Source organism: Girardinichthys multiradiatus, chromosome 19, assembly GCF_021462225.1.
Source record: "Girardinichthys multiradiatus isolate DD_20200921_A chromosome 19, DD_fGirMul_XY1, whole genome shotgun sequence".
In the NCBI taxonomy this organism is placed as follows: Eukaryota; Metazoa; Chordata; class Actinopteri; order Cyprinodontiformes; family Goodeidae; genus Girardinichthys; species Girardinichthys multiradiatus.
Genome location: NC_061811.1, coordinates 24,791,471 through 24,809,244, shown reverse-complemented (window position 1 = coordinate 24,809,244; position 17,774 = coordinate 24,791,471). Strand labels below are relative to the sequence as shown.

Below are 17,774 nucleotides of genomic sequence, written 5' to 3'. Positions count from 1 at the left end.
TTACCTTAAAAAGAAGGGAGGCACTCATCTAGTTTCAATGCCATGCTTTTTTTTTTTTTGCCAACAGAGGATACAAGTGTAATCATCTTTCAGCCTGCAGATTGGCAGTATGCAGAAAGAGGTGGGGGAGGGGCAGTTTTTCTGGGATCTTATTAATAAAGACTTTAAGCCACAGGACTAGTACGACAGAAAACCTCTGTGATTTTACAGCAACTTTGGTTACCAGCCCAGGCAACATTGCTACAAATATATTTATATATAATTTATTTACATTCATTTTTTAAGACATTTTACAGTGCAGAAAAATAAAACACAAAAGCAAGTTGATTTTTCTTCTTTTACTGACGTGCATGTAATGAGGGCAACGTTTCTTATGTAAATGCCACTTTCATTTTAAATATTTCCATTTTAAGGGACAATGTTTAATGACATGAAAACGTTTTCAATGTGGTACAAGATGAATCTGCAGCTGCACAGTCCAGCGGATGCATGATAATGCATCTTAATTAAAGGATACAGGGTAACATTGTTGTTCTTTCAATACCCAAGCCAGAGCAAGTCAGTAAAAGCGAATAAGTGTAGCATGAATTCAGTTCAGGAGTTTGACCATCAGTTAGCTTGGACTCATCTCTTTAACATCCATCCTATTCCCAGCTCAGTCCTGCACTGAATGATGGCTTTCATTCTCCTTTATTACATTAACAGGTCACAAAGGTTTTCTTTGTATGTTTTCAAGAACAAAGCTTTTCTCCAAGACCTTGTCAGGATTATAATAAAAGAAGACTTCGTGTTCTGTCATCAATGAAGCACTAACCAAGAGTCCTGTTAAGATCTACCAGCTCATCAAGTAATCTACCACAAGTATGCTGCTAAGCTTGAAGATAAAGTGAAAGCGAGAAAGGTTTCACAGCTTCATTGATATTTGCTGGTGAAATATTATTGAAGACAAACAAAATAAAAGAAGAGAGGCATGTTTAATGTTAAAAACAGTCCAAATCTAGCATCATCATAAAAGAAAATGCAAAATTGCATTCTGGTGCAGTTTTTTTCAGTTTAGTTACTGTTTTTCATAGACAATGATAAAAGCTTAACGTTGTCCAAGCTTGTTTGGATGTTGTACAAATAATGAACCAGCTTGAGATAGAAAGCATGCTTTGATTGGGATTATGCTACGAGATTGTGATAATTGTGCCCAATATTTGATTTTAGGTTTTAAAGGAGAATTATAAAAACCAGCCGACAGTGCAGCTCTTTGGAGCCCAACTGAACTGTAATGAGATCGTCCCCCATGGCGATTATGTGGTCCCTTTATTTCTTTTTGGGTGCGTTGGGTGTGTTGAATTTGAAAAAGATAATATCGCCGTCCTCCACAACGTAATTCCTGCCCTGTTGTCTGTATTTCCCGGCAGCCTGAGAACGAACAGATGGAATCAAGAGAACATGTTTGAGCAACACTTGATAAAACTATGCGGCAGATACGCTCACCTTGGCTGCACTCTCGCTGCCCTCCTCTTTGAAGTCACTGAACTTCATCACCTCAGCCATGATGAAGCCTTTCTCAAAGTCAGTGTGGATTTTCCCTGCCGCTTGAGGAGCTTTGGACCCTTTCTATTGGAGTAAAATAGCAACAGGAGATTTCAAACCACATCCAGCAAACTAATACAATTTTGTCCCTTTCAATTTCTGCTGCATTTCTCAGGGTTCGGACAAATTTCTTTCTTAAAAATGTCAGACCTATCCCGACTAAGCTTACCAAGGTCCCAGTCCTTAATGTTCATCATCATTTATGGCAGATATGACAGTAGGACGGCTTTAAGGGCGTATTCACACTGCTGGTCCTTGAGTTGGCAAGGTTTGCATTAACACAAAGATTTCTTAGACTAGAGCAAATAAAGTCATGCAGTTGCAATGGAATGCTTCGGGGGCAGTATTGCTTCAATCTTGTGCCAATCGAGAAGAAAAAAAGCACAAAGAAGAAAGTCTTTCTCATCAGGGCTTCTGTTGCTACTTTGTAGTTCAAATGTAGTTGTGTGCCTGCACCTTCTCACTACTCCACGTTACCCCACAAGACACTTTCAAACTTCTTTTGCGTTCGGATTTGCACTCTTACTTTGTTTTTCCTCCACTTCTTCTACTCCGCACATACAGAGTAGAAAAAGAGAGGAAGAGAGGTCTAGGAAGATAGGTTACATCGTCTCTTCCTACTTTTGCTATGCTGGCCTGGTCTGCATTCACACTGCAAGCGAACCGCTCCAGGAACCGGATAAACTGGCAGTTATAACAGTGTTCTCTGGTACATTTTAGGACCCAAGGATGGATGGGTTCACACTGGCATGATCCGCTGCAAAAACCGGACTGTGGCACGGTACAAAGCATTTCGTGTGAAAGTACTGTAAATATGCCACCAAAAACTGGGTGAAAGGAAACAAGAATGGATGACATAAAAGAATAGGAGGTAAGTAAAGAAAAACAAGGAAAGAAAGAAGTAAAGAGAAGAGGAAGAAGGATTGAAGGGCAGAAGAAAGGACAAGTAAGGGATGGGTAGGTGAAGGCAGACAAGAGGGAAGAATGAAGAAAGGACAAAAAAAAAAAATCAGGGAAAAGAAATAAGACAACAAGGACATAAAGGAGGAAGGATGGATACTAGGACCTTTAGAGTTTTCTTTCCAAAGACGTCAGTAAATACCAGAATTTTCAAGGTAAAGTTCTGGATTTCAGAGCACTCACCTTGATGGTCCACGCTCTGACCTCATCCGGCCCTGCTGTGAAAAAGTATTCCAGCTGGAGTGCTGCATAGCCTGTCTTTATTATTTTGGTCAGAACACTAAACACAAACACATGATAAATATAAGTAACAAATACAAAGACCAACAACTACAGTTTGTAACCTTTCATCACAGAGTCTAATGTGCTTAACAGAGGAGGGAATTTAATCTCATAAATAAAACGTACATCTCATTTCGGTTTGGAAAAATGTGAACTTTGTATTTGTCAGTAAATACTGTACCTTTCAGAAGTACACAGACATTTGTTAGATTTTGTCACATTACAACAAAAGTTTATTTTATTGGGATTTTATGGGATAAACCAACAAAAACTAGTGCATGCTGGTGAAGAGGAAAGAAAATAATTTCCAAAATGTTTAACAGAAATCTGAAAAGTGTGGCGCTCACTTTTATTCAGCTCCCTTAAAATAATTCCAATGCAAAAAAACTGTTTTTATGTGTGTGATTTACCGTATGTTCCGCACTATAAGGCGCACCGGATTATAAGGCGCATAGAATAGAAGCTACTACAGTCAAACGTTTGACTGGGGTTGCGTTATGCATCCACTAGATGGAGCTGTGCTAAAGAGAATGTCAACAAAACAGTCAGATAAGTCAGTCAGTCAAACTTTATTAATACACTACAAACCAGCGTTCTGATAACTCCATTCACTCTCATGGTAAGGTCTCCTCTACATAGAATTCTATTGAATAGAGCCAACCGCACGTTAGGAATGCATTGGAGTCTATGAAGTTGAAGTTGAAATCAAACGTTAGTTAAAACGTGAAAGGGAACTTTTCCCTGATTCAGTAAACATGTAAAAGAAACAGTTTGATGCACTAAATCAAACGTTAGTACATTCACAATATAGTAGCGTTAACTGTTGAATTCTCTCGCTGCTGCTCTATTCCCATGTTCGACTGCGTAGCTGACAGCCTCGAGTTTGAACTCAGCATCGTAAGCGTGTCTCTTGAAAGCTGCAATTTTGGGGTCGTTATACACACACAAGTGGTGTTGGACTAGGAGTAAGCACAGTACAGGTGTTTACCGCTATTACTTCGGCGACACCCCTGACTACGGTAGCCGTAATGCTGCAAGCGGTGCGGCTTTGTAGTTTACCAGTCGTACTGAAACATTTTGACAGAGCGCCGTGTACAACCAGTATGAATTAACCAATTAACCAATTGATCCATATATAAGGCGCTCCGGATTACAAGGCGCACTGTCATTGTTTGAGAAAATTAATGGTTTTTAAGTGCGCCTTATTGTGCGGAAAATACGGTAATCTCAGTATAAATCCAGCTGTTCTTGCAAACAGGTCAGGGATACAACTGAAGCAGTGTTGGATTATAATATAATTTACAGTCGTGAACATCTCACTGGGCACTGAATACACCAAAATAAAAATATAAACTACAAATTCACCAAGACATGGCTGTATCTGTCTAAACCAACATGGCTAGCAAGGGGAGCAACAATAACTGAAGCACGCAAGAGGCCCGTTGTTACTCTGCAGGACCTGCAGAGATCCACAGCTCAACTGGGACAATCTTATCAATGGGATGAAACCCCTAGTTGAAAGACGACCATTAAAAGTCCTGCAGACGTTTGCAGAAAATCATGTAGGGAAGGCAGCAAACATGTGGACCGGGATGCTCGAGTTATTGAGACCCAAATTGAACTTTTTGGCCAAAATAAGAATTGTTTTTTGTAGGAAAACACCAATACACACATCACCTTGAACACACCATCCTGCCCTGAAACACTGTTGCAGCAGCCTCAGTTGGGGCAGAAAAGCAGACAATCTCTGATGGAGAAGTTGGTGAAGAGAAATAGAGAGGGCCACCATGGAAGAAAACCCACTAGAGGCTGTACTGAGGTAGAGGTTCACCTTCTAGCAGGCCAATGAACCTAAACCAGTTATTCTCGAACTGGGGCGAGTCGGCATGAGAGGGGGGTTGGGAGAACAGCCTTGCCTTTTGTTTTGTTTGGCCACAAAATACAGCGCATGTGCAGAAGTAATGTGAATGTTGGAGGACTCTGACTCCAACCGGGGAAACGCGGACAGATCCAGAGAGGGTTCTCCGTCCTCTGCAACATGTCAGGTACAACCAGAACAAAGACAAAGGGGGACAATGGCTGAGGAGATATTTTTTGCCAAATAATTGCACTTGTCTTTGTTCATTACTCAGTTTGCACCTTATTATTCTTGTATTGAAAAGACTTGTGCAGTAGATAAAAGGCTCATTGTGAATATTACTGTGATACTATTAAGTTAGTTAGCACAAAGTGACCGACTCATATCTGGTGCATATTTTGTCATTTGTATGAGTTTTAAAGAATAGTCATAATCTTTATCTTCTTTAATAAAAGTTACATTTTTGACCTGTTTTGTTAGGATGATAAATGTTCATTCTTCAAGGGGGGGGGATCGCAACAGAAAGGTTTGAGAACCACTGCCCAAAGCATTCAGCCAGAGCTACGATGGATTGGTTTAAGTCGAAGCACATTCATTTGTTGGTATGGCCCAGTCAAAGTTTAAGCCTACATTCAATAGATAATTTGCATGAAGACTTGAAAATTTTTCACAAATGAATGAAGCTTAAGCAGTTTATGAGAAGAATGGACAAATTTTCAGTCTCTAGAGATGATCGAAGCTGTTGGGGACATAACCCACAAACTCATTTCACGAAGTATTGATTCAGAAGGGCTGAAAACAAATGCACGGCACACAGCATATTAAGCTCCATTTTTGTGGGTCTAACACCTTCACGTGACACTTTCTTTTTTTATTAGTCTGACCTTTGTATTTTCTGTTCCTCGCAGTATTTATTCCTCTCCTCCTCTTCCATCTCCTGAAGTTTAGTCTCCAGAGCTCCACTCAGTGGGATGACAATGGCACCAGGATCGTTGGCATCTACCCACTCTTTGATTTTTGCCAGCCTTAAATCATAAGGCAGTGTTTGATGAAGGCAATTATTAAGCAAATCTGTGAAAAATGTAGAAACAAGTAGGAGAGGAAAGCAAAAAGAAAATACCACTTGTTCTTTTTTCTAATGTAATCCTTCTCAGAGAGATTCACCAGGTAGATCATGGGCTTTGATGTCAGAAACAAGTATTTGTTCAGCACCTCAATCTGCAGAGAGCAATTCAAAACAAAAATTCACCCCAAGTCATAAATACATGTATTTCAATGCCAGTGCATGCAAACATGTCAATACCTCTTTGTCATTCCATTCATGGTAAAATCTGACGTGTTTCTTCTCTTCCACAACCCAGCTCTTTACCTTCATCATGATATCCTGAAGGAGCAATCAGCATGTCAAATTGGTGTAGAAATGCTCTGTGACCAACTTTTATGTTACGCAGAAACAGATGCGTTTCTAGTAGAGCCACAAGTCCAAATTTCTTACATATTCGGGTTTTAGTTTTTTGTCTCCTCCTCTGACTGCGGTTTTCTCCAACTTGTCTATGATCGGAGCAATCATCTCCTCGTCTTTTAGCCGCAGCTCCTCATAGATGATCTCAATGTCTCTCACTGGGTCAACATTGCCCTCCATGTGGGTAATGTCTTCATCATCGAATGCACCTTAAGCAGACCAAAGCATCTCTTACATACATAAAACACAATTCTAATTGATTTTTAGATTGGAGCTTATTCCATTTATTCAGAAATGTGCAACTGGCTTTGGCACGGTCTCAACAATTGCTCACTCTGAAGATGTCATTAGGTAACAGCTGCAGAAGTCATGGAGCAGTCTACTCACGAGTCATATGGAAAATGGCATCGCAGGCACTGATATGAGAGAGGAAGGCATTTCCAAGTCCCTGCCCTGAGTGAGCTCCCTTCACCAGACCAGCAATGTCCACAACATTTAGAAAAGCAGGAACCTTACTGAGAAGACAAAATAGTAAGTCAGTCAGTGAGAGAGTGCATTCCAATTTTTACACACTTTCTCAAGTTATAATTGCAATTTTATTTTTTATATAATGGATCAATAAAATTATGGAAGAGTAGAGAGAAACGCATAAGACGTTTGCCACACCATGTGTACATATGAAAGAAGGTGGTCTGGTCAGGTAAGACCAAAGTTGGGCTTTTTGATTTATAAGCAAAGCACTTTTTGTTCCAGAAAAGTAACACTAAACATCACCCTGAACACACCATCCCCCTTGTTAAACCTGGTGGTGGCAGCATCATGCTGTGAGGAGGGTACAACCGGGACAGAAAAGGTAGACAGATGATGGTGATGGGCCAGACCACACTGCGAATGTGTAACTTGCTTTGAAAATTAGTGTAACAGAATGAGGAAGTTGAAACTTGCTTCATTTCGTTAAAGTCATGAGGCAGATTACGTGCCACACCTTCCAGGGACGTTTGATGTGTAATACATAGATACTTTAAAGATTTTAGTGTGAATTCCTTTCAAAAAGTTCCAATGTTTCCTCCAACCACTAGGTGCCACCTGAGTGCTTGAAACTTCAAAACTGGTATAATATGCAGAATGTCTCATGAAGCTTCATAAGCACACCACTAATGGATGAAGTTAATTTAAGGGCAATCCTGGAGGAAAATCTGTCAGAGGTTGGAAAATGCAGAAGGACGACGCTGAACATGGAATAGTTTAGATCTAAGACATATCCCGTGTATTAAAATGGCCCAATCAATAAATCCGTGGTAATATTTCAAAGTTCACAGATGCTATGAATACCTTTGACAGGCACTGTGGATGCTTGTTATAATCACAACCATGCTGAACAACAACACACCTGGCTGGCTTGTGGTACTGGCACAAGTAATCAAATCGCTCATCAGGAACTGGCACCCTGCTCTCATTTGGGTCAATAGTGCAGAACGGAAAGTTGTCCGCAGCAGCTTGGCTTTTGGTCAGCACATTAAAAAATGTAGATTTCCTGCAACAAAACCATTAAAACATCAGCAATACCACAGTAACTAAGTTCAGCTATGCTTAAAAATATTTACAATATTCAGCATGTACTCCTACAGGTATTTACCCGACATTAGGCAACCCCACAATGCCAATTTTCAGGGATGTTCCGAACCGTCCAATGATTGGAGCTTGTTTTGGAGCTTCTGTCTTTTTTGGAGGCATCTGTAGGAGGTAAAAGAGGAATGTTCAACCACGACATACATGTACATACTGTGCTTTATTTATAGATCTTTCATGGAATCATTAAACCATTAATATTTTTCTCAACAAACCGAGATTCTTCTCAGCTAGCCCTGCTGAAAACGCGTGGAGGCAGCTCGACTCGTACGCTCATTCAAACACAGCATGCTAAGCATTAGCAGGTGGCTAACTGGAACCACCCCAAGTATCCGACCACTGGGGTTATATAAGCGCTCAGAGATCCCTTTAAATCACCGGCAAGCAGTTTAGCAGAGAAAACAACTCGTATGGTACCTTTAATCCCTTATCCAACGTGGTGTTTGCTTTTCTGCTGTCTGCTCACACCAGCCACTCCACTGGAAAGGCAGGTCGCAACGCCAAGCGGAAGGGTTTTGACGCAAGACGTCTCTGATTGGTCAGACGGACGACACGTCAGAGGCTAGTTGAGATCGTCTAACCAGCCGTTTTACTACATAAAAACGAGCTTTTCCCGACATTTTTTGGCATAAAACAAAATCTGAAGGTATCTCGTTTGCTCAGCTGTCAGCCATTCTATATTCTATCTATTAAGGTGTTAATTAACACGCGAAAAATGTGAACAATAAAGTAATGAGCAAATAAAGCCTCACCTGCAGTTGATGGTAGTTTTAAACAGCTCTGCTGCACAACATCCAAATGGATTTTCTTTACAAATTTGTCATTATTTAAAGGAAAAAAAAACATGATTTCCAATGATCAGATTCATTCCCAAAAAATTGATCAAACACATTTCCACACAATTTTTGCGACATGCATAAAGAATGGAGACTGATTTGTTTTCATCAAACACAATGCTTTAAGTGTATTTTATAACAGTATTTAGCTCCACGATATGCAAATTGCGCTTTTTTTCCATGTCAAACTGAGGTATGACGTCATTCTCACATCCATCGCAGCATGCGGGGCTACTGGATGCGAGGGAAGACATACAACGCTGACTGAAACTGTATTTAATTCAATTCAATTCAAAAATACTTTATTAATCCCAAAGGGAAATTACATGTTGTTGTAGCTCATATTATGAAGGTTTCTTCAAAGAGTCGTTGTAGATGCTGATGGCTGTGGGCAGGAAGGATCTCCTGTAGCGCTCCGTCTTACAGCAGATCTGAAGAAGCCTCTGACTGAAGACACTCTGTTGTTGTAGGACAGTCTAATGAAGAGGATGCTCAGGGTTCTCCATAATGTTCTTCATTTTATGAAGAATCCGTCTATCCACAATGATCTCCAGAGGTTCCAGAGGAGTCCCCAGAACAGAACCAGCCTTCTTTATCAGCTTGTTAAGCTTTTTTAAGTCCTTGGCTCTGATGCTGCTTCCCCAGCAGATGATGGTAGAAGAGATCACACTTTCCACAACAGACTTATAGAAGATATGCAGCATCTTGCTGCAAACACCAAAGGATCTAAGCTTCCTCAAGAAGTACAGTCTGCTCTGTCCCTTCTTGTAGATGGCTTCACAGTTGCATCTCCACTCTAGTCTGTTGTCCAGGTGAACACCGAGGTATTTATACTCCTGCACCACCTCCACCTCTTCTCCCATGATTGAAATAGTTTTTGACTTATTCCTGTTTCTCTTAAAATCTACAATTATCTCCTTTGTTTTAGTCACGTTCAAAATGAGATGATTGTTTCCACACCATGCCACAAAGCGGTCCACCACCTTCCTGTACTCAGCTTCTTGTCCATCTCTGATCCACCCCACGACTGCAGAATCATCCGAGTATTTCTGCAGATGACAGGAGTCTGTCTTGTACTGGAAGTCTGAGGTGTACAGAGTGAAGAGGAATGGTGAGAGTACAGTCCCCTGTGGTGCTCCTGTGCTGCTGACTACCCGGTTAGACTCACAACCCTTCAGTCTCACAAACTGTGGTCTGTTTGTCAGGTAGTCTTTGATCCAGGAGATTGTTGAGGCCTCCACCTGAGTCTTCTGGAGTTTCTGACAAAGCAAATCAGGTTGGATTGTACTAAATGCACTGGAGAAATCAAAGAACATGATCCTCACATTGCTGCTGGCTTTGTCCAGATGATAGTGGGTTTGTTGAAGCAGGTGTATGATGGCATCTTCAACTCCAACTCCACAGCGATAAGCAAACTGAAGGGGGTCCTGATGGTTTACTGTTTGCTTACTCAGGTGGGCCAACAGGAGTCTCTCTAGGACCTTCATGATGTGAGATGTCAGGGCAACAGGTCTATAGTCATTGAGGACTGATGGGTGAGTTTTCTTTGGTACCGGAACTAGACAGGAGGTCTTCCACAACACCGGAACCTTCTACTGGGCCAGGCTAAGGTTGAAGAGGTGCTGGAGAATCTCACAGAGCTGCTCTGCACAGGCCTTCAGGACTCTAGGGCTGACATGATCTGGACCTGCAGCCTTATTCCTATTCAGTCTCTCCAGTTGTCTCTTCACTTGACTTCTTGAGACACACAGGTGGAAGGGGGAAGCAAAGGAAGCATCAACATCTTCTGATATGGTTGAAGGCAAACATGTAGAAGCAGAAGGGTCTAGGGCTGAGGTGGAAGGTGGAAGATAAAAAATGTGAGGTGTTACTGGACAGCTGTGGGTCAAAGGAAGGTGGGATGTCTGTTTGGCTTTGAGCAGGAGAGGAGGATGCGAAGCTTGTTTCTGAACTGAACCTATTGAAGAATGTGTTCAGTTCATTGGCTCTGTCCAGACCTCCATTGGTCTGATCTTCTTTCTGCTTGAAGCCTGTGATCTTCTTCATCCCTGTCCACACATCTCTGATATTGTTTTACTGGAGCTTGCTCTCCAGCTTCTTCTTGTACACCTCCTTGCTGTCTCTTATCTTGACTTTAAGTTGCTTCTGTAAACTCCTCAATAATTCTCTGTCTCCCTCTCTGAATGCTCTTTTTTTCTTGTTAAGCAGGTCCTTCAGGTCACTGGTGATCCAAGGTTTGTTATTGGGGAATCATCTCACGGTTCTGGTGGGGATGATGTTATCCACACAGAAGTTTATATAGTCGGTTACACATTCAGTCATGGCATTGATGTCCTCTCCATGTGGCTGACACAGTGTGTCCCAGTCTGTAGCCTCAAAGCAACCTTGTAGAGCTTCTTCAGCTTCCTGTGACCATTTTCTCACAGTCCTCTTTATTACAGGTTGCCTCTGAACAAGGGGCTTATATTTCGAGCAGAGAAAAACAAGGACTTCTAAAGGACTTCTTGTGAAATTGCTGTAACCCCAAAAACAAAGAGCAAGTTACAATAGTTCATGTACATTTCTAACACAGCAAGGGATTGAGTTGCTTGTGATGTCATTGGTCGGCATGAACACGTGATTACCACAGTAAAAATAAAAACTCCCTCTTGTGGAGATTTGTCTAAACACTGTGACACCGCATCTTCTGTATGGAGTTAAATTTGTCTCAATATTATTCAATCAAACAAAAAACTAATCTCAATCAAAAAATATTAAGTTGTGATCAAAACTTTCAGAGTTGTAACGATTTGTTTTTTTTTTATGGAATATTTTATTTTGGGGAGAAAAAAAAATTGTTTGATAAAACTTTTTTTGATTAAAATAACTCATTTTTTCTCACAAAGAGAAAAAAGTTATTTGCAAAACATAAACTTTTATTTGCGCATGTCAAAAATCTTTGGTTACGAGTCTCGCTTTTTTGGTTTTGACGCTCTCTGTTTTTGGTTGAACTCAACGAATACTGAGTTCTGGAAACATGAACATCCTGGGCGGGGCCTAAAGACGAACGATGTAAGACGTTTCCCTATTGGTTAGCGCTGACTAAAGCAGCAGACTCTGATCCCCCGCATCTCTGAACTTCTGCTCCAACTGCAGGGCTTGCAGCGTCGCTTCAGTGAGGAGACATCAACTGTACAGAAGAAAACTGCGGTCAAGTGAGCCGAAAGTCAGAAATACGCGGTGACGTCAGCGGACACCAGCTCTCTCTTAAAGATTAGTGTCGCGCATACAAGGTGAATTACGGTAATGGAGCAGAAAGGACGCTGATCCTGGCAACGGTTGAGAAAATAAGAGGAAAACAGAAAAGTAACCTACAGAACATTTATATTAATTACATTTTTACAACTTTCACATTCATGTTTTATGTAAAAGAATAAATATTTTATATTTTACTGTACAGTTTTGGAGAAATATCTTGTCAAAATACCTCAAAATGCTCAACCATTATATGCATTTGTCCCACTTTCAGGAATTTATTTCTCCAAAACCATGAGAGGTGACAACACAATCTCTTCAGATTATATTAGAGGGTCATCTACGCTATAACCAGAATTAGTATTTCATAATTTCACTGTAGGTTTCTGGAGAAATACACAACTACCCCAAGTGTAGTATAAAACAGAGTCCATGTCGGGCAGATGGCATCCCATAATCCTGTGTGTTGTCCTCACAACCCGTGATACTTCCTCTCCTGTGCAGTTCCCTCACCACACTGTCATGCTGAGACACAGAGTGCTTTCCACCGTGGCCCTGTAGATATCTGTAAGCAGCTGAGGAGATGAAGAAGAGCTGTTGTTGTACCTTCTTCAACAGGCGAGGGGCGTTTCCAGTCCAGGAGAGGTCAGAGGAGATCTGGATGCTCTTGCACTTTAAGTTGTCCAGACCACTTCCCAGAATCTCATCGACCTCACCAAAAAGAAGCGTTGGTGGTACTTTGTTGGGGTAGTTGTGTATTTCTCCAGAAACCTACAGTGAAATTATTAAATACTAATTCTGGTTATAATATAGATGACCCTTTAATATAATCTGAAGAGATTGTGTTGTCACCTCTCATGGTTTTGGAGAAATAAATTTCTGAAAGTGGGACAAATGCATTTAAAGGTTGAGCATTTTGAGGTATTTTGACAAGATATTTCTCCAAAACTGTACAGTAAAATATAAAATATTTATTCTTTTACATAAAACATGAATGTGAAAGTTGTAAAAATGTAAGTAATATAAATGTTCTGTAGGTTACTTTTCTGTTTTCCTCTTATTTTCTCAACCGTTGCCAGGATCAGCGTCCTTTCTGCTCCATTACCGTAATGAACCTTGTATGCGCGACGCTAATCTTTAAGAGAGAGCTGGTGTCGGCTGACGTCACCGCGTATTTCTGACTTTCGGCTCACTTGACCGCAGTTTTCTTCTGTAGAGTTGATGTCTCCTCACTGAAGCGACGCTGCAAGCCCTGCAGTTCGAGCAGAAGTTCAGAGGTGGGGGGATCAGAGTCTGCTGCTTTAGTCAGCGCTAACCAATAGGGAAACGTCTTACAGCGTTCGTCTTTAGGCCCCGCCCAGAATGTTCATGTTTCCAGAACTCAAAATTCGTTGAGTTCAACCAAAAACAGAGAGCGTCAAAACCAAAAAGCGAGACTCGTAACCAAAGATTTTTGACCTGCGCAAATAAAAGTTTATGTTTTGCAAATAACTTTTTTCTCTGTGAGAAAAAATGAGTCATTTTAATCAAAAAAAAAGTTTTATCAAACAAATTTTTTTTCTCCTCAAAATAAAATATTCCATTAAAAAAAAAAAATTGTTACAACTCTGAAAGTTTTGATCACAACTTAATATTTTTTGATTGAGATTAGTTTTTTGTTTGATTGAATAATAGACAAATTTAACTCCACATTACCAGTAAACACTTTTTAGGACCTTTAAGGTGTTTAAAATAAAAAAAAGGTTATTTTTTCAAAACAATTGTTTCATTCAACTTTTATGATTTGTATCAAAAATGTGATACTGAGGAAAAACTACAGCAGCCCAACTGTGGCATGAAAGTTTTTCTCTAGTTAGTTATATCTGCAGATTAATAATCATATTGTATACTTAGTTTTAAGTTAAGCTATAAATAACATCTATATCATAACATGCATGATCAATGACCGACAAGGAAATGACCCAGGTATTTTTATTGCTTATATACAAAAACAATACACTAGTACCCACCAAGCAAAGACAAAAATGTCATTTCATTTTTAACAAAAAAAAAAACAAAAAAAACATCGATTTTAAAGAAGCCATTTATATAGAACAAAAAAAGCACAAAATCCTATAGAGATAACATGTCAGTTCAAGCAAAGTATTTTTCCAATAACTTTAAACAGCCTTCTGAATTTTTATTTGCCACAACATACAGAATTTAGTCAGGCAAAGAGCAAAGCTGAAAAAGTGAAAAATCGTGACTTTTGATCCTCCATAATCTTTGCTGAACCCAGTGACATGAAAATTCAACATTGCCTTTGACATGTTTGGACATAAAAGTGTAACTTTCTTATACACGAATGCATGCAAAAGCCTCTTTCTCACACACACACACACACGAAAATGAAAACAGCATCCAAAAGTAACACTGTAGCCGACTACCCTCAATGCCTAGTAGTGACCTGAAAGAAAAAACAAAAACAAAGCATACAGATTAAGTAAAAAACAAACAAAACGATTCTGGTAAAATATGGAGGCTACCCAATAAAATATTAGAATCTGTTAGTCATTCGACAAATTATTGAAGTGCACGACACAAGAAACATAACCATTCACTAAAGTACATGAACAATTTAAATTTAGATAATTAATTTGTATTTCAAGCTTTTATTTAATAAACAAACGGGTAATTTATATCATGGATGAGTTGTCCTTGGTAACCATACATTTAACCTCCATAGTACAAAAGATAAAAGTGTATTTCATATACATACGTGGTGAGTAGGACCGAGATCGCGAGCGGTAACCTCTGCTGTAGTACGGAGACGGAGATCTGCGCCTGTTAAAGGAAGAACAACGTTCATTTCAGATTTATTGAACAAGATTAAAGAAGAATATACTGTGGTTTCATCTTACATCTCATACATTGTGTAACAATTGTACCTGTACGATCGGTACTCTCGTTCTTCATAACGATCGTAGTCTCGATCATAACCTCTATCATATCCTCTGTCATAGCTACGGTCGTAGTCCCTAGAGAAACGGCGTGATGAACCACCTCCACTTCCTCCACTCCCTCCACTTCCTCCCCCTCCACCACCACTGCAAACAGACAGGTTCAAGGGTCACCTTTATATACATCATGGATGATAAATACTCCAACTATGTAAAATAAAACCAACCCCCAAACACTCACTATGTGGGGCGTCCCATGTATATTCCTGGAGTTGGAGTGTGAGCTCTTTTGGTAATAGAAAAATCCACTCTGATCCTGCGTCCGTCAAGCTCCATACCATTAGCACGTTCCTTGGCCTAATAGACATTATTATGAGTACCAGCAAAACAGAACTGCAAATAAATACATAACCCAGTCACATGCTTACCTCCTTGGAGTCCGCACTGTTTTCAAAATAAACAAAAGCGAAACCTCTTGAGCGACGCGACTGCTGATCATACACTATGTTGACATCAGCCAGTGGACCATATTTAGAAAAAACCTCCCTCAAGTCCCTCTCGGTGGTGTAAAGACTCAGACCAAACACACCCAGGCAGGCGCTGGGGTCTGGGTTGCCCTGGGAGGGTAAACAAAAGTAAAATATAGTTAAAAAAAAGAAGTGGTAACTGTTACAAATGCAAGACTTTTTAAAACCAAAAAAATATATAACAATTAAAATACATAGCTTATTCCACAAATTTCAAATAGGTAACACACCCTGTTGCCGATGTGTCTCCGCCGATTTGACATCGGGGAACGGCTATGGCTCCTACGTCGTCGGTAATCTGAGCTGCGAGAGCGGCTCCTTGAGTGTCTGCGTCGAGACCGGGAACGAGACCGGGAGTAGCGTCTGCGTGAACTTCGATGGGACCTTGATCTATTTTGTTTTGTCCAGAAATGAAGGTTTATAAAAGCATTTGAACTCTAAAAATAGCAAACCATTACAGGAGAAAGGGGTATATTTCACCTTGATTTTGATCTGGACTGGGAGCGAGATCTGGACCTGGAGCGCCGAGAGCCATCTTTAGAGCGTGCGGGAGAGTGGCTGGTGGATTTTGCTGAGCCCCTAGGGGATGCACTCCTCGAGCCTCCCCGAGAGTCCTGAGCAGACCAAAGACAGGTATCAGACGCTCTTTACAGACAAGTTTATATCATAGTAACAAAGGGCTAGGAGGTGAGAACCCTCAGCCCTCTTAATGCCCTTTTTAGAAGCACCATAGTACGGCGATTAGAGGGTTTAACAGGAATTATTTGGAAATTTGAAACAACATAATGTGAAAAATAATTTAAATAAATTAGCTGATCCACTTAAAAAATTCCAACAGAATTGAGGGAACAATCAGAGATGTGTCTGATACAGAAAGGGCAAAAACATAAAGCATGCTTAGGAGAAAGAAAAGGTAAAAGAGAAATAATATAACATGTTGTTAGGAAATTACTCATACCCAGTTATACTTCTGATCTTAACTTCATAACTTCGTTCACTTCATTACTTCATAACAACCCTTCATTTCTTCTTTCTTCCGTTTGAATCTGACTTCTTTTTTCCTCCTCCTCCTCTTCCCCCTTTTACCATCTGCCATTACAACACTAGAAGTGAGGCCAGATCTTGATCGCTTCTTTTCAGCTTCCAAAACATTAGCATGCATCAACCCCATCAGCTTCAAACATTAAAAACGTCACATCTGACACGTCTTGGGCCTTTTTCTTTCTTCCCACCTTAACCTTGACAAAAAACAAACAAGGGTGATAAAGCATGTTGGTTTCTGTTGAAGCCAAAAGGTATAAAGAAAAAACCAGAAAAAAAAAACTCAGCAATTTAGCTCAAAATCGTTAAATTTCAAATAATTAAGGATCATAGATCACATATTGATATTATAGCACTCGTAATTCATTGCTTAATTCGAGTTAATTAAAACGAATGTATTACAATGAAGGTACCTCTAAAAGGCGGAACCATATTTCCCGATCTGCACAGGCCGCATGGTTTAGCCTAGCATGCTCTGGGTTATAATTTCAATTATTTAGATGTGTTGCAACTATAAGTAATTAACCGCTTATAAAGAGTAACGTGAAATACAATGAAGTCTTATGCAGATATGTGTTCTAACATACCTTAATCCTTTAGTCTAGCAAACCTTTGCAGACGTTCAACGGTTAAGTTAGCTAGCCGCTTCTCTCTTAACCGAAGTAACTCGATATTTTTTAATTTAGAAAACTCACCTGCTCCCTGAAATCCTTCTCGTGGTCGCTCATTTTAGAGTCAGAAATTTAAAACGAGTTTAAAATGTATACTGAACCCGGAAAGCAACGTAAATAAAGTAGAATGATAAAGCGCACGGCACGAGCCGTTTCTGTCCAGACCGCCTAACAGAAACCTTCTATAATGTTCTAAGGCTGATGACGCTACTTCCGGTTCTTTTCAGAATAAAACAGTTTTTTAAAAACTAAATCATATTAACTGAATAAATGCTTGAATATCAGTCTGAACTAACATTTATTTGCAAAGCTGTTTCTGAACTATGCTTCACATCTGTGTTGCATGGAGTTGATCAACTTCTGGCTCCCATAGATTTTCCTCCCTGGGATGATTGGACATATTTCCACAATTCCTCCACATTTCTTGGTTTTCCCTCAGAAACATGTTTAATGTCTATCTTTTCACCCTTTACGTTTTCTATCGTATCAATGTCCGGGGATTGGGCTAGCTGCAGAGCTGGCAACAGAATGAATGGATCAGTACAATGCTCGACTGTTGGGTTTCTATTACTCTAAACCTACCACTAAATTATTTTCCAAATAGACTTTAAAAAAATTATAATAATAATCAGAAACAGAGATCGATCTGGTGATGTTGGACTGATTTAATTATTTTGAAAACTGTACCTCATGAGACTAATTGCAGCCAAATTTAGTTCAGCACCCAGTATGGAAGGGCTTTATACAAATG

The 17,774-nt window shown here is 40.0% G+C and overlaps 2 protein-coding genes across 4 annotated transcripts; both read right to left on the bottom strand.

Moving 5' to 3' along the window:
• Positions 1-323: 323 nt before the first annotated feature.
• LOC124855895 (obg-like ATPase 1) lies at positions 324-8,329 on the bottom strand. 2 transcript variants are annotated; one of them, XM_047346030.1, is made up of 11 exons: positions 8,193-8,329; positions 7,783-7,880; positions 7,537-7,680; positions 6,534-6,661; positions 6,180-6,355; positions 5,988-6,068; positions 5,805-5,902; positions 5,569-5,709; positions 2,728-2,824; positions 1,486-1,608; positions 324-1,410 (listed from the first exon to the last, which is right to left on the bottom strand). In XM_047346030.1, the coding sequence occupies exons 2-11, from the start codon at positions 7,878-7,880 to the stop codon at positions 1,309-1,311; spliced, it is 1,188 nt and encodes a 395-aa protein (XP_047201986.1). In that variant the 5' UTR covers positions 8,193-8,329; the 3' UTR covers positions 324-1,308. The 2 variants fall into 2 exon arrangements, with proteins under 2 accessions (XP_047201986.1, XP_047201987.1); XM_047346031.1 differs by lacking the exon at positions 8,193-8,329 and adding an exon at positions 7,991-8,184.
• Positions 8,330-13,802: 5,473 nt separating this feature from the next.
• LOC124855482 (transformer-2 protein homolog alpha-like) lies at positions 13,803-17,214 on the bottom strand. 2 transcript variants are annotated; one of them, XM_047345382.1, is made up of 9 exons: positions 17,048-17,201; positions 16,270-16,549; positions 15,792-15,925; positions 15,542-15,701; positions 15,213-15,401; positions 15,026-15,141; positions 14,773-14,931; positions 14,604-14,668; positions 13,803-14,291 (listed from the first exon to the last, which is right to left on the bottom strand). In XM_047345382.1, exons 4-9 carry the CDS (start codon positions 15,572-15,574, stop codon positions 14,281-14,283), a joined length of 573 nt encoding a protein of 190 aa, XP_047201338.1. In that variant the 5' UTR covers positions 15,575-15,701; positions 15,792-15,925; positions 16,270-16,549; positions 17,048-17,201; the 3' UTR covers positions 13,803-14,280. The 2 variants fall into 2 exon arrangements, with proteins under 2 accessions (XP_047201338.1, XP_047201337.1); XM_047345381.1 differs by lacking the exon at positions 16,270-16,549 and having other exon boundaries at positions 17,048-17,214.
• Between the last annotated feature and the right edge of the window lie 560 nt (positions 17,215-17,774).

Bases quoted from the DNA above. Each gene is read 5' to 3' on its own strand.
- LOC124855482 (XM_047345381.1), bottom strand. From the start codon at position 17,080: ATGAGCGACCACGAGAAGGATTTCAGGGAGCAG. The intron at 15,926-17,047 runs GTGAGTTTTCTA...TGGTCTGCTCAG, and splicing joins AGAAGGATTTCAGGGAGCAG to GACTCTCGGGGAGGCTCGAG. The intron at 15,142-15,212 runs GTAAGCATGTGA...AATGTCTATTAG, and splicing joins ACAGTGCGGACTCCAAGGAG to GCCAAGGAACGTGCTAATGG.
- LOC124855895 (XM_047346030.1), bottom strand. From the start codon at position 7,880: ATGCCTCCAAAAAAGACAGAAGCTCCAAAACAAGCTCCAATCATTGGA. The intron at 6,069-6,179 runs GTAAGAAATTTG...TTGCTCCTTCAG, and splicing joins AAAAACTAAAACCCGAATAT to GATATCATGATGAAGGTAAA. The intron at 2,825-5,568 runs GTCAGACTAATA...GTTTGTGTTTAG, and splicing joins GAGGAACAGAAAATACAAAG to TGTTCTGACCAAAATAATAA.